Source organism: Halictus rubicundus, unplaced genomic scaffold, assembly GCF_050948215.1.
Source record: "Halictus rubicundus isolate RS-2024b unplaced genomic scaffold, iyHalRubi1_principal scaffold0025, whole genome shotgun sequence".
NCBI classification, from domain to species: Eukaryota; Metazoa; Arthropoda; class Insecta; order Hymenoptera; family Halictidae; genus Halictus; species Halictus rubicundus.
The window spans coordinates 332,082-345,503 of NW_027488566.1; the positions used below are offsets into that span (position 1 = coordinate 332,082).

Consider the following 13,422-nt stretch of genomic DNA (forward strand, 5'->3'; position numbering starts at 1 on the left):
TTTAATAAAAATATAATTGGCTATATATATTATTGGCTGTATGTAAAGGAAAGTCCGCTTTATCTCTTGACTCAAACTTGAACTTTCTCGCGTGTTTAGTTTTTGCGTAACACGTTATTTTTTATCAAAATCATGGATTTTTACGAAAACCAATATTTTTCGAAAACGTTGCGTGATAGAGCAATTCAGTTGGCGGATTTGATTTTAGAATGACAAAGTGTATAAGAATCCTCCAACAGGTGTTGCAAAATTTTTTTGGTGTTGGACAGTGTAACTGTTAGGAGTATGAGAAATCGAAATGAACTTCTCTCACCGATAACCGCTTTGAGCAATCGAAAGAGTTTTTCTTCATCGAAAACAGTTATAGAGGAGGATTCAATTTTTTGGGCACTAATAATTGTTATTTGTAACCTTATCTTAAATTTAAAAAATAATCCATTTTTTATTAATGATTTTTATCGTTGAACATTTTAGAATAACTATCATTTTTGGCCCCTGTTTTTAATACTTCCTCTTAACTATTAAAATTGTTGTAACATGTTACTTATGTTATGCTATTTGCTGATCTGTTCGACAATATTTTATTTCTAGCATTATCTTCCTATTTTACTTGTTTTTACTTTTACTTTTTAATTATTTTAATAATCTGAGCCTATAGCCTGATGAGTAATGTTAATATTTTTCTGGTTTATGGTGCTAATATTATCGTTATTAATATCACATAGAGTTATAATACACGCGTGTTTACACTCGGACTGTGTTATATTTTGTGCCGGATGATGAATTGATTAAATGTCATGTTTTTTAACAATGTTTATTTATTAATAATAATACACGGCACTATCACATGCCGAGTTAACATTAGGTGATTGGTTAAATTCGGAACAGTGGTAGCAGTGTGGAAAGTAACGGACTGTGTTTTTCTGAGGCGCGAATGATTCTGACTATGTGTTTAATTTTGAATAGTTCAGATGCGCGAATGATTCTAACGCTGCTGTCCCGAGGCACCGACGAGGTATAGAATAGACCTATCATCTTATGGGACTTCGTGTCTCACGTTCTGAAATACCGACTCTTCAAAAACTCAAAGGTTTTGCTATGCCCTCTACGATTTAGAGTGGTGAGTTTAGGAATTATATTGAATTACTGGTATCGGGGGCGTAGTTGCTAAATAACATCGGAGAATATTCGTCGCATAGTTGCCAGTTTACCGTTACTGCCGTGTAACGCACAGCGCGTATTTTCGGTTACTTTCCAAGTTACAGTGCCAATTCTGGAAAACTAAACCAAACGAGCCATTGCATGATTAATTGAATCTGAATATTTCATCTCTGTTTAAATACAATGCTTTCTGTCTCTATACTCACTTTAAAGCTAAATAAATGCTTTTTCAATTTATATAAAGAAACTTTTATTCATTGATAGTAAACATAATAATAATTGTTGTTGAAAATTGAAATACCTATCTAGCGCTATTTTTATCTTGAAATTGTTTCATGTAAACTGTTGTTGGCTTCTTCGAATCTTCTGCTACGAAATACAATTTTCAAAAGGACGTAAAAATATTCAAAAGATTGTCACTAAAAATTTAAATGACAGTTGTTATGCGAGATTCCATATTCGTTGCAAGTTGCGGCGTGTCTGTTATTATATATTGACATTACATGTAGAATCATTAGTTATTTTTTCCAAATATTCTCATAAATTGTGCAAGAATTTATTAATTATAAACAATAAATTTGTATAAAATTCTGTTTACTATTGATTTGACTTATCGTTATATCGTAAAAGCATACAGGAGTTCAAATTTAGCTGATCTTTTACCATTATTGCTATCAGTTACGAAACAATTGCTTATCAATAATAACAATATCGATAATTATTATCGATAATAACAGACATGCCGCAACTTGTAACGAATATGGAATAACAACGCATAATTACTGTCATTAAAATTTTTAGTGACAATCTTTTGAATATTTTTCCGTCCGTGTTGAAAATTGTATTTGATAGCAAAAGGTTCAAAGAAGCCAACAACAGTTTATATGAATCAAATACAAGATAAAAATAGCGCTAAATAGGTATCTCAATTTTCAACGACAATTGTTATTATGTTTACTATCAATAAATAAAAGTTTATTTATGTAAATTGAAATGAGTATAGAAGCAGAAAGCATTGTATTTAAACACAGATGAAATATTCTGGTTGAATTAATAGCTAATTCCACAAAATAATACAGTGATTATTAATAATCACATTTTTATTAATTGTCGGTAATTAAAAGATCAGTACCTAATATGAAACACAGGATGTAATAAACAGTACCATTTTATGTATGTAATAAATTATTAAAAAGTAATATCCAATACATGTAGGATTCAGAATGTAGACAGTCGCAAGGAAAGAAATGATATATTGATACATATATTATATGTGTATATCGACCTGTTCGTTCTCACTTCCAAAGATTATAACTACTGGCTATTTAGTCCTTGGCGCTCGCAATTATACTTTTCTGATAGGGACTGAAACTGTTCTGCAAATAGCTGTTTCAGACTGTTATATATCGGTTCTGATTGAAACAGTTATCGGGGATCTCATTTACATATTTTACCTAAACTGTTGTTAGGGTGTTGTGCACTCCCAGTGTACAGTAAAGGTAATGCCATCCATAGTATAAAGGACATTGGTTTTCCCAAGCCTGCCGGTGAATAGCGGTCGATCAGTCGGTTCACTTGCAATTGGCTACCTGAAAAAAAACGAAATTTCGAAGGGGAAGTATCGAAGTAACACTTTCCAACAATTATGTAAAAAAAAACTATTATATTCGCTTTTTCACCAGGTCAGGTATATATATATATATATATATTTATTTATTTTTAAAAACTAACAAATTCAAAACGAAATTAATAATAACTGAATGTTATTCGCTATCCGACTCATTCTCAGTACTTTGAATGTGATCCCCATTCACGTTCTTCCAAACAATCTCGATCTATCTTTATATTCATATTACTTTTCGAATAGGTATAAAACATATAGTAAAAGCAAATTAGGAATAAATAAAAATGATTGAGATATAATTATTGCAAAATTGTACTATGCATAGAAATGATTATTATATGATTATTAATAACAATTTCCATTCTCGTACGCATTCTATGCAAAAGAAATGTATTTCATATCGTGATATACAAGATATTGAATTATTTCAGTAAATTCTGCACCGTGACTGCTTCTGTATTGGCAGAGATTTCTAACTTTTGTCTGTGGCCTGTTGCCGACACGCTCCATCATTGGCATCTCAGGGGTGTAGAGGGGAGTGGACGGTTCTGGGGTTCTGGTAGCAAATGACACGATTTTCGGCACTTGGCCTTTAAGGTCGCCCCAAACAAGACGGGCAAGATGCCGAAGTTGTTTGGGCGGCCAGATTCAAGACCACGGGTTAGAAGTTTGCCGGTCGGGAATTGGTCTTCGTGCTCGAAATCTTTCCGGCGTCGCCCCGACATCGTTGGGGCCATAAATTTGAACGTCCAGATGGCCTTTCGAGAGCACGTTGACACGTTCCCTGCTGTGCATGGCACAAAAAAAATGTTTTTAGGGGCTCCACAGCTCCTTAGGTAAACTATCGGTATCTCTCCTCTACAACATCATGGGGATAGGAATCGTCCCTGTCGCTTGGTGAAACAGCATCACACATCCTTATGTTATACGTAAATTACACAATTTTTTAAAGGAAATATCCAAATTAGGAAGGGTATCATTCCATGTGAATTCAATCTTTTTTTTGGGACCATGTTTCGAATTTGGATGAAACTGAAAGATTGAGCCATCATTTTGTAATCTTCGAAATTGTTTAAAGGATACGGACCATCAAAGTTTGCTATTTGGGATGAGTTTTACAAAAACTGCCTACACAACACATTTTATACCACAGTTATTATTAAAGATAAAAAACATTTTCTTTTTTTAATCATCATCGCAAAAGACTGTTCTTTTTAAATAATTTATCATTTTATATTCGAATGTGATTTCTTAATGCAAAAATATTACTAATATCTTTGTTTTGCAAATTTTACCATCAGTTGAAGTGTTAAAAAATTTGAAAAAATATGGCCACATTTTAGGATTCTTCCTGTTTGAAATTCCGTTTTTTTTCCGAACTATTTATTGTTTTGTGTACATTAAGTTGCTGGATATTCTTTAGACATTTTGAAGTGAGGGTCGACAGCGTCTGTCCTAAAATAAAAATTTTCACGTAGTGAAAAGAAGAGCACGGGGAAGGTCATTTACATATTTTACCTAAACTGTTGTTAGGGTGTTGTACACTCCGAGTGTACAGTAAAGATTAATGCCATCCATAGTACAAAGGACATTGGTTTTTCCAAGCCTGCCGATGAATAGCGGTCGATCAGTCGGTGCACTTGCAATTAGCTACCTGAATCGCCGAACGCCGCGTCCTTCGCCGGTCTTACCTGGCCGCAATTTTTTAATTTTTGCCTTGCAAAATAGTTTATACATAGATATTATTATTATATGATTATTAATAACAATTTCCATCCTCATATACATACGCATTTAGTATCATACGCATTCTATGCAAAAGGAATGTATTTCATATCGTGATATACACGAATATTGAATTTTTCCAGTAAATTCTGCACCGTGACTGCGTCCGTATCCGCAGAGATTTCTAACACTGCTCAATCATGTCTGTGGGTTGACCGTGGGCAACACGCTCCAGCATAGGCATCTCGGGGGTGTAGAGGGGAGTAAACAGTTCTACGGTTTTCGGCACTTGGCCTTTGTTGCGAGCACCCCGTGCGCCACTCAAGCGGCCAGCAGACACGCTCAGCCCTTATGGGCGACGATTTTGGGCGCCCAAACAACTTCGGCATCTTGCCTGTCTTGTCTGGGGCGACACTTTATTATGAAGAACCGAAATGATGTAACTGTTACGAGAATATCGGTTCTGGCTTATATCGGTTACGGTCATGGTTCTGGAGAATCGATATTATTTCGGTTCTATAACTGTTATTCTTTGGTTTTGGATTTCGGTTTCGGTTTCGGTTTCGGTTTCAGTTTTGTTATTCTGAATTCTGTATTGTGCTGGCCTTATTGATTTATTATTTAAGTAGTTATTTATTGTTATTTATTAATTAAACCTTTTGTACGGTTCCGAGAGGATGCATGCCGCGGCCCCCATAGAATACCGTAGTTTTATTTTTACGGCGTAATTTCACGTTGTCTCCAGATATCGTTGGAGGCCCTTTTCCGATTTTACACTGTCCTTCGATACTTTAGAAGAATGCTAATCCTCGAGTGTCGTATATGGCACTCGAAGATTCGAGCTGACAGTATTGGAAAGGTGGCCATAAAGTCAATCCGTGGGCCCGTCCTTTAGAATTTCATGCGCTTCGTAGGATCCCGGATTCGGACTTCCGCAGGCCTGATGGTTACCATCAGCGGCCAGCGGCCAAGGGTCCGCATCCCTTGTGCCACACGTGCAAAACACTTGCGGTGTTTTCGGCACGTCGCGTCCTTCCGTTTTACCTACTCGAGGTACCCTCGGACCCGTGTTCCGAGAAATCGTTCGTTCCCTTGGCCATCGGGACCGTAACCAGGCCAAGGGCCATAAATCCGCGGCGGGCCATGCAGACCCGCGTCGTCGCGCTGCTTCGGGGTAACGTCACTCGCGGATTTTCGGCCGTCTTCGGCATTTTTCGGAAAGGGATGTTTTTCCCCCAAACGGGCCTTATCGAGGCATTCCGCGAGGTGACTTACGAACTTACTCCGAAGCAGTGAAACAGAAACGAAACACCCGTCGTACCGGACGTATCGAAGAAACGAAAAACCCGTCATACCGGACGTATCGGAGAAGCGAACAAACCGTTGTATCGAAATAGCTATCGGCTACCATCGTAACACAAGTCAACTATCGGTTAACACATATTGAAGTTCCGACCACACCTCTAGAATTGTCACAACCGCGGATCCACACAAAACAAGTCGCCCAATGTTAGTTCGGCCGGCGACCAAGTGCGGGATAAAAATCTAGTCCAAAATAAATACGTTATTTTAAAAACAACGCGTATCCGTTTTTTTATCCTCGGCACGAACTCACTACACCTTTTTTTTTAATAAATAAGTTTTTGTAATAGAAAGGGCCTAGCCGATTAAGATGGTCAAAACTGCCCTTAGAGGTTTTTCAATGATTAATGAACCATTCGAAAGCTGACCCAGAAAAACCCCTCTGAGCAAAATTTCAACCCCCTATCTTGCCCTTGAGGGTAGTTACAGGGTAAATTAGATTTCGCGCTTTTCCGCGCATTTCCCACACTCTGATGCTTCCTAAAATTCTGAAAAAAATGTGGCATATTTTGGATCCTAAGACAGATTTTTGAGAATTTTTTCAGATGTTTTTCTTGCAAACTGTGGTCGGAAAAAATGAAAAACCTCAAAAAAATCGGAAAAATGTACATTTCTCAAAAATATGAAAACATGCTATTTTGCTGTTTAGTGCCCCGATAAAGTACCATAACAGGCAGTGTCCTCATTTTTTTTAGATTTTTGCTTGTGGGCACTTTTTGTCCAGACAAGAAAAACCGGATTTTTTCGCCGTTTCTGCTATTAGGAGGAAAGTTACACTTGTTGGTTTTACCGCAGGTATATATTAAGTCATTTTAAACATTATTACATTGGAACAAGTAAGTGTTTGACCTAAAAAATGTTTTAAGAGAAAAATTGGATTGTATTTTGTGCGGTATATACCAGAATGTTCATTACGTTTACAACATCGCCGGTTGGCACAACGGTTAGCGCGTCGGACTACGGAGCGGATACGATGGTGTTCGAATCCCGTCGGTGGGAAAGTTTTTTTTCCATACGTCATCTTTATTTTTTCAATTTCTTATATGGTTTATTCATGTGATTTTAACAATATTTTTTTAATGTTTTAAAAATATTGAAGTGAACTCTCATGTAAATTTCTTCTTTTAACGTACCATTTAGAAATGCTGTTTTAACGTCCATGTGATGTACTAACAAATCAAACTGATTTGCAAATGCCAAAATACATCTAAAACTTGAAATCCTTGCAACCGGTGCAAATGTTTCGTTATAATCTACTAAATATTGCTGACTAAAACCTCGTGCAACAAGACGAGCCTTATATTTTAATGGATTTCCATGTTCATCATTTTTAATAGTAAATACCCATTTACAATCAACAATATTTTTATTATTAGGCTTTGGTACTAGAGTCCATGTATTGTTAATTAAAAGGGAATTAATTTCATCTTTAATAGCCTGTTCCCATTTCATTTTATCATCCCTATTTTCGATTTCATGATATGATTTAGGAACTTCATAAACAATAGACCGAACGGATAGATGATAATCATCTGGCATTTCTTCTTTGTGGTGTATTTAGGATCAGGTTAGGTGGCCTGCCGCGACGTGCGAGTATAATGTGATATTTATTGAAATTAACACAAGTTACTTATAAAAGGTATTTTCACCTGCCGGCCATGTGGTCTCGGCCTTGCCCGAATAGCGACTAATTACGCACACACAATACGTGCGCGGCTAGCGTGCGCAGTCGCTCGCACCACTCACGCATACGGCACACATTACGTATACGACATTCTTCATTATAAGCAACAGTTGGACGATGTTTGGTCCTATCGCTCCTCCTTAATTCGGGAGACAATTTTCCAGTTTCATTATCATTATTATCATTTTTGTTACTATTATTATTGAAAGATTCATTGCACGTCGTTATCTGTTTCTATTACAGATTTATTAAGTTCATTACTTAATTTGGCATTGTCATTTGTTTCGACTACCTTTGTTGTAGTTGTATCTAATTTATCATTATTAGATTTTTGAGAGATTACTGATTTACATTTATCAGTTTCAGATCGAACCATTACTGGCCTTGAAACTACAAAATTACTTTATAACCATTTGCTTCGTATCCAACTAGAATACCTTTCCAGGATTTATCCTCAAATTTTGATTCTCTGGTTTTATTGAGTTTCTTAAGTATCTTAATTGAGGCTTTTTCGTACGCCACATTTCATATGGTGTTCTTGATTCTTTCAAAACCCTTGTTGGAGTTATATTTAACGAATATGTAGCCGTTAAAGCAGCTTCTCCCCAAAAAGCTTTGTCTAAACCAGCTCCAGCTACCATAGCCCGAGCCTTTTCCGTTATGGTTCTCACCATACGTTCAGACACACCATTTAACTGTGGAGTACGTGGTAACTTATGCCTTTTTCAACGCAATAATCTTTCATTTCGTTTGACAAATACTCCCTACCATTATCACTATGTAAATTTACTAATTTTAAATTAAAATGAGCTTCGCTTTTGGCAACATAATCTCGAAAGGCAGAAAATACATCTGACTTCCGAGCAATTAATATGTAACGCAATAATGAGAGTATATTCATCCAGAAACAAAACAAAATAATTTCTTTCATTAATTGTAGTTGGAGTGATTGGACCACAAACATCTGTATGAACAATGAATAATGGGCGTCTTACATGACTTTTATCTTTAGCTTTTCGAAATGGTAGTCGTGCTTGTTTACCGTTTACACAAGCTTCGCATAAATTATCGTTTACTCTAACTTTTTCTATTTGCTTTATATCCGCAAACATCTCTTTATTCTTCAACTCTAAGAATTTATTTTTACCGATATGCCCTAAGCGCTGATGCCATAATGTATAATCATCTCTTTCAGCACTAGTTGCTTGAGCAACACAATTTTTAAAATTCATATTAAGCATAAATTCAATAGCAGTTAAATTGTTCAAGGGCTTACATGATATTACAACGTTACCATTTTTATGTATTTTTACTCCCTGTTCGTCAAACGTCACGCTCATTCCTGCCTGCTGAATTCTTCGAACCGAAAGTAAATTGTACGGTACATCTGGACAGTAGAATACATCCTGCAGCGTCCCTTGTATACCCCTGTTGGTGGTGATATGTATGGTACCCCTCTTTGTTGCACTAATGTATGTAGCATTCTTCGCAACGGAAATTTTTACTGGTACAGGAAGTTTGTCAAAATTTTCGGCTACATATTCTCTGTTGATTATGTAATCCGATGCACCCGAATCCAAGATAAATGTAGTTTTATCTTGATCAGATTTGTCCTTCTCTTCATATTCTCCCACCATAAACGCAACACGTGATGGGTCATAATTTGTTGAGGATGTATTATAATTTCCTGAAGATGCAGATGGTTGTATTACTTCAATTGTTTGAGCCATTTTCTCAGTTTGAATATTTGAATGTTTCACTTGTCTTTTATAATAATAGCAGTCCTTTTTAATATGATTTGTTCTCCCGCACTGATAACATCCTTTAATTTGCCCTTTAAATTTAGACGATTTATTTCTATTATTAATATATTGATTTTTAAAATTTTTCGAAATTTCATAATTATTTTTCTTTGTTTTATTTATTTGAAAGCCTGGATTAAGTACTTTTAAACTTGTGTGCCGATTTTCGTTCATTAGCTTCACTTCGTACTCCAGTAATCTGGTTTTTATGAACGCCAATGTTAAATTATCATCTGATAATGTCTCTATCGCGGTTATTATACCATCATAGGAAGCAGGTAAAGTCATTAATAAATTTGACACTTTGTCAGTTTCTTTCAGCACATCTCCCGACTCTTTCGCTCATAAACAGCGTCCGAATCGCGTAGCACTTGCTTAGCACTATTTGCTGATTGCACAAAGCTAAGAAAAGAATCTGACAAATATTCCACAATAATTCCGCTACGACCCATTCATCAGTTAGCATATCAGGAGTTGGCTGATCAATAACTTTGATCACCTTTAGTTCAGTTAACAATGAACGAATTATAAATTTCCATACACTGTACTTTTCATCATTAAATGGTTGAATGTTTCTCTTTCTATTTAAATTTGCCATTGTTTTATTGTCTTCATATTTAACTGTACACTTAAAACTATGCACACACACAAATGTATATATATACTGCTTATAACTATTTTATTTATCTTTTACGGTCTGTTATTTCACTTAATACACTACGCAGATAGTACACAATTAAACTGTGTTTAATACGTGACTGGGCCCATAACCTATTGGGATATGGGGTTTATTATAATTAACACACAGTTGATTTTAATAAGAAAACTAATTTATTCAAAGAGACTCAGAAGGATTCTTTTAACTCTTGATACCTCGACACTCTGGACGAGACTAACGAAAAATGTGCAACGGAAAACCGTTGCTTAGGTTTGAAACCAGAAACGAAAGAAAAGGCCTGGGCCTGAAATGTGTTTATGACACCCCCCGACCCTTAAGAGTCGGGGTACTGCCAGAGTCCCATTGCTAAGGATAATAATCAGGCTCCGCGTTCCTGGCACTCTAAAGTGTTTCTCAACACAGAGATTATTTTTGCTTGTATACAAATTAGATATGAAAAATCCAACAATAACTATAATAACTTTATCTTTATCTTGCAATGCCCTTCGCCCGCCTGTACAGCGTCGTGTAAGGGATTTCAAAAGGCGCCGCCGCTCCGCGAATGCTTGATCCTTTTCTGAAACACGGAAACGGAACGCATCAGTTTCAAAAGCCGATTCCTTCCGGGATTTTAATTTAAAATAAGGAATATTACTTTATTTCGTTCAAGGCTTGTTCCATGACGTCCTCTGTCCAACGAGGCTTCCTGCCTGGTTGTTTGGAGGATGCTGAAACCATATTTATGATACGGAAGAACCCAATGCGAAACTGGGGATCCGCTAGGATAGTATAGCTTTCGCGGACGCACCCAATATGAAATCAGGGAGCCACTAGGTTGGAGAAATCTTTGCTGGATTAACGATTATGATTGTTAGTAGCCTCGTAACTTATATATATATTTTTTTTTAATCGATACAATCCGAGCGGTAAGATTGTATCGTGTGGGAACTTTCAATTACTAGATTAGGATATTAGGCAATAATTAAGGGTTTATAGATTTCACGATTTTACAACAAGACACATATATTCTGTAATAAGTTCTGTTACAAATGTCTGTGTCGCGAATGAGTTTAAGGATGGTTTACAATTGAATATGTTTACCTATATTGCACGGTTTTGACGCACTGGCAATGCGGGGTCAGAGAAGAATTATTGAATGCCAAATAGAATATTCACCGATCTAACGGAATCTATAAGGTTAGTCACTTGATTCGAAAGGGACTTTTCGTTCTCAGAAAAGAGATTAGAGCTTCTAATCGAAATGAAAGTGGAAGAAACTTCTCCATACGTAACATAAGGGTCAATTAATAAAAAATAAATAAATAAATTTAATAATTAAGAAAAAATTAATTAATTAATTAATAAAACAATAAATAAATAAATTTCAATTTTTGTCAAATTAATAAAAAATAAATTAATTAACTGTATTGTTACGTCCCAAGTGGGCTGAATTACAATTTTAGGGGATAGGACGCAGTTTCGAACCTACCTGCATTCACCGGCTACGGTTCGGGTACTTGAGGATTGTTTAAATGAAGGTTGAACCCCTTTTTATAACAAACAACTTATAATTTATTCAAGATTAGGAACTGAATCAGATTATTATGAGGTTACAGAGGTTGCTTACAAAGAACGGATATACAAGGGAGGGTACAAATCGTGTTGGTACAAAGACAATGGTAACAATAGTAGTGATGATATTACCGAGGTGTAACTCTTCGGGCGGTGAGGTAGATGTAACGTCCGCCTTGATTCGTATCACTGGTGAATACTGCCCATTTGCGCGGTATCACGACTTTTCGATTTACGACAATTTTCCGATTTTTACTAGCGGACCGAATTAGCGCGAGTTTATTGGTTTACGATTGTTGGATTTGTACTGACTTTTGAGGGGTTGGTCTCCCTATTTACAAGATGGCCAATTCAATGTTTCCCAGAATGCTGGCCCAAAAGTCTCCACCTTGAATATTTTAGTTTTCTCTTGACTGGTCGGCTCCTTGTCGTCAGGGTCTTCTTACTAAGGAGTCGGCATCTTTTCCTCGTTACTCAGCATGGCGTGATGCCATTGTTATTGGCTTTTCGGAATGTAAACCGATCTTCATTTGCGTGTTTCGTAGTTGCTATAATTTCTTGTTGCTATGCTGTGGTATTGCGCGCTTGAGCTAACAGGGTTTTAATTTCTTGTGTTATATATATTTGCTTATTATACTATCTTATTTCTACGTTTTACCTCTCGTGTGGCATTATCGGATTTTCGTGATAATCTTTTAGTCTTTAGCGGTCGAACCACCGGACGTGACAACACAATACACAACTTAATATACTAAGCGGCGTCAATTATAATACATAAGACTAAAACTATATATACAAGTGTTGCATACGCAACGGACGCGTGTTAACAACTGCTTTGCGCGGTCGGCATGAAGCGCACCGACTTTCTTTTCGCGTACGTTCTTAGAACGGGGCGCGATGAGCCAGAAGGGCCAGGCGTACACGCATCGGCGGGCACAACGGATGTGCCAGGGGTTGCCGCGGCCGGCAGGTCCGCAAGACCGAACGCAGGTTTCAGAAGCTCTATGAAGACAGAGCGCTCCTTGCCGTTCACGTCTATAATATGGACGCGGTCGGTAATCCGGTTCACAACTCTGTGCGGGCCGGTATACGGCTGTTCTAGAGCCTTCCGTGCCATACGCCGCATGAAGACGTGCGTGCAGGACTGCAACTCCTTGAATACGAACGCACGCTTCCTGCAGTTATGCACAACCGGCATCGGTCGCATCTCGCGCATAAAGCGTTTGAATTCTTCCAAGAAGACGTTGGGATCGGGAGAGTCGTTCTCAGACAGAAAGAACTCACCCGGGAGGCGCAGGGTCGAGCCGAACACGAATTCGGCCGGGGACGCACCGACGTCCGCCCGCACGTGCACGCGTAATCCTAAGAGGACAGTCGGAGGACAGTCATTGTCCTCTTTCCATATTACAACTAATTTTTTCATGCCATTCCCGAAAAAAATAAAAAATGACGTTACTTATTAATTATGGGATCACATAATATTTTGTGTCACGAATGCACAGAATTTATTCGTTATTAAATATTGGAGTAGGATTATCTTTCTGAAACGACAGTTGACGTAAGATGTATAAACACATAAATATTTAAACAAAATAAATATACAGGGTGTCCCAATAGAGTTGTACTTTCTTGAAAGAGGTGATTCCTGAGGTCATTTGAAGTAATTTTGTTATTTCCCAAAATGTTCTCCGCAAAAAGACACACACACACACACACACACACACAGCCCAATCACAGCGCGACCAGTGCTGACGTCACCCTCAGCGGGACCTATCGCCGAACCGGTATCTCGTCTACTGTAGCCGTGGTCTGATTGGCTCGCGTTTTTCGTTAA

The 13,422-nt window shown here is 37.2% G+C and overlaps 1 protein-coding gene across 1 annotated transcript; it reads right to left on the reverse strand.

Annotated features, from left to right (window-relative positions):
- Positions 1–12,411: 12,411 nt before the first annotated feature.
- LOC143363165 (uncharacterized) lies at positions 12,412–13,011 on the reverse strand. The gene has a single exon (XM_076803767.1). The coding sequence runs from the start codon at positions 13,009–13,011 to the stop codon at positions 12,412–12,414; it is 600 nt and encodes a 199-aa protein (XP_076659882.1).
- Positions 13,012–13,422: the final 411 nt, after the last annotated feature.

Coding starts and splice junctions, on each gene's coding strand:
- LOC143363165 (XM_076803767.1), bottom strand. CDS start 13,011: ATGAAAAAATTAGTTGTAATATGGAAAGAGGACAATGACTGTCCTCCG.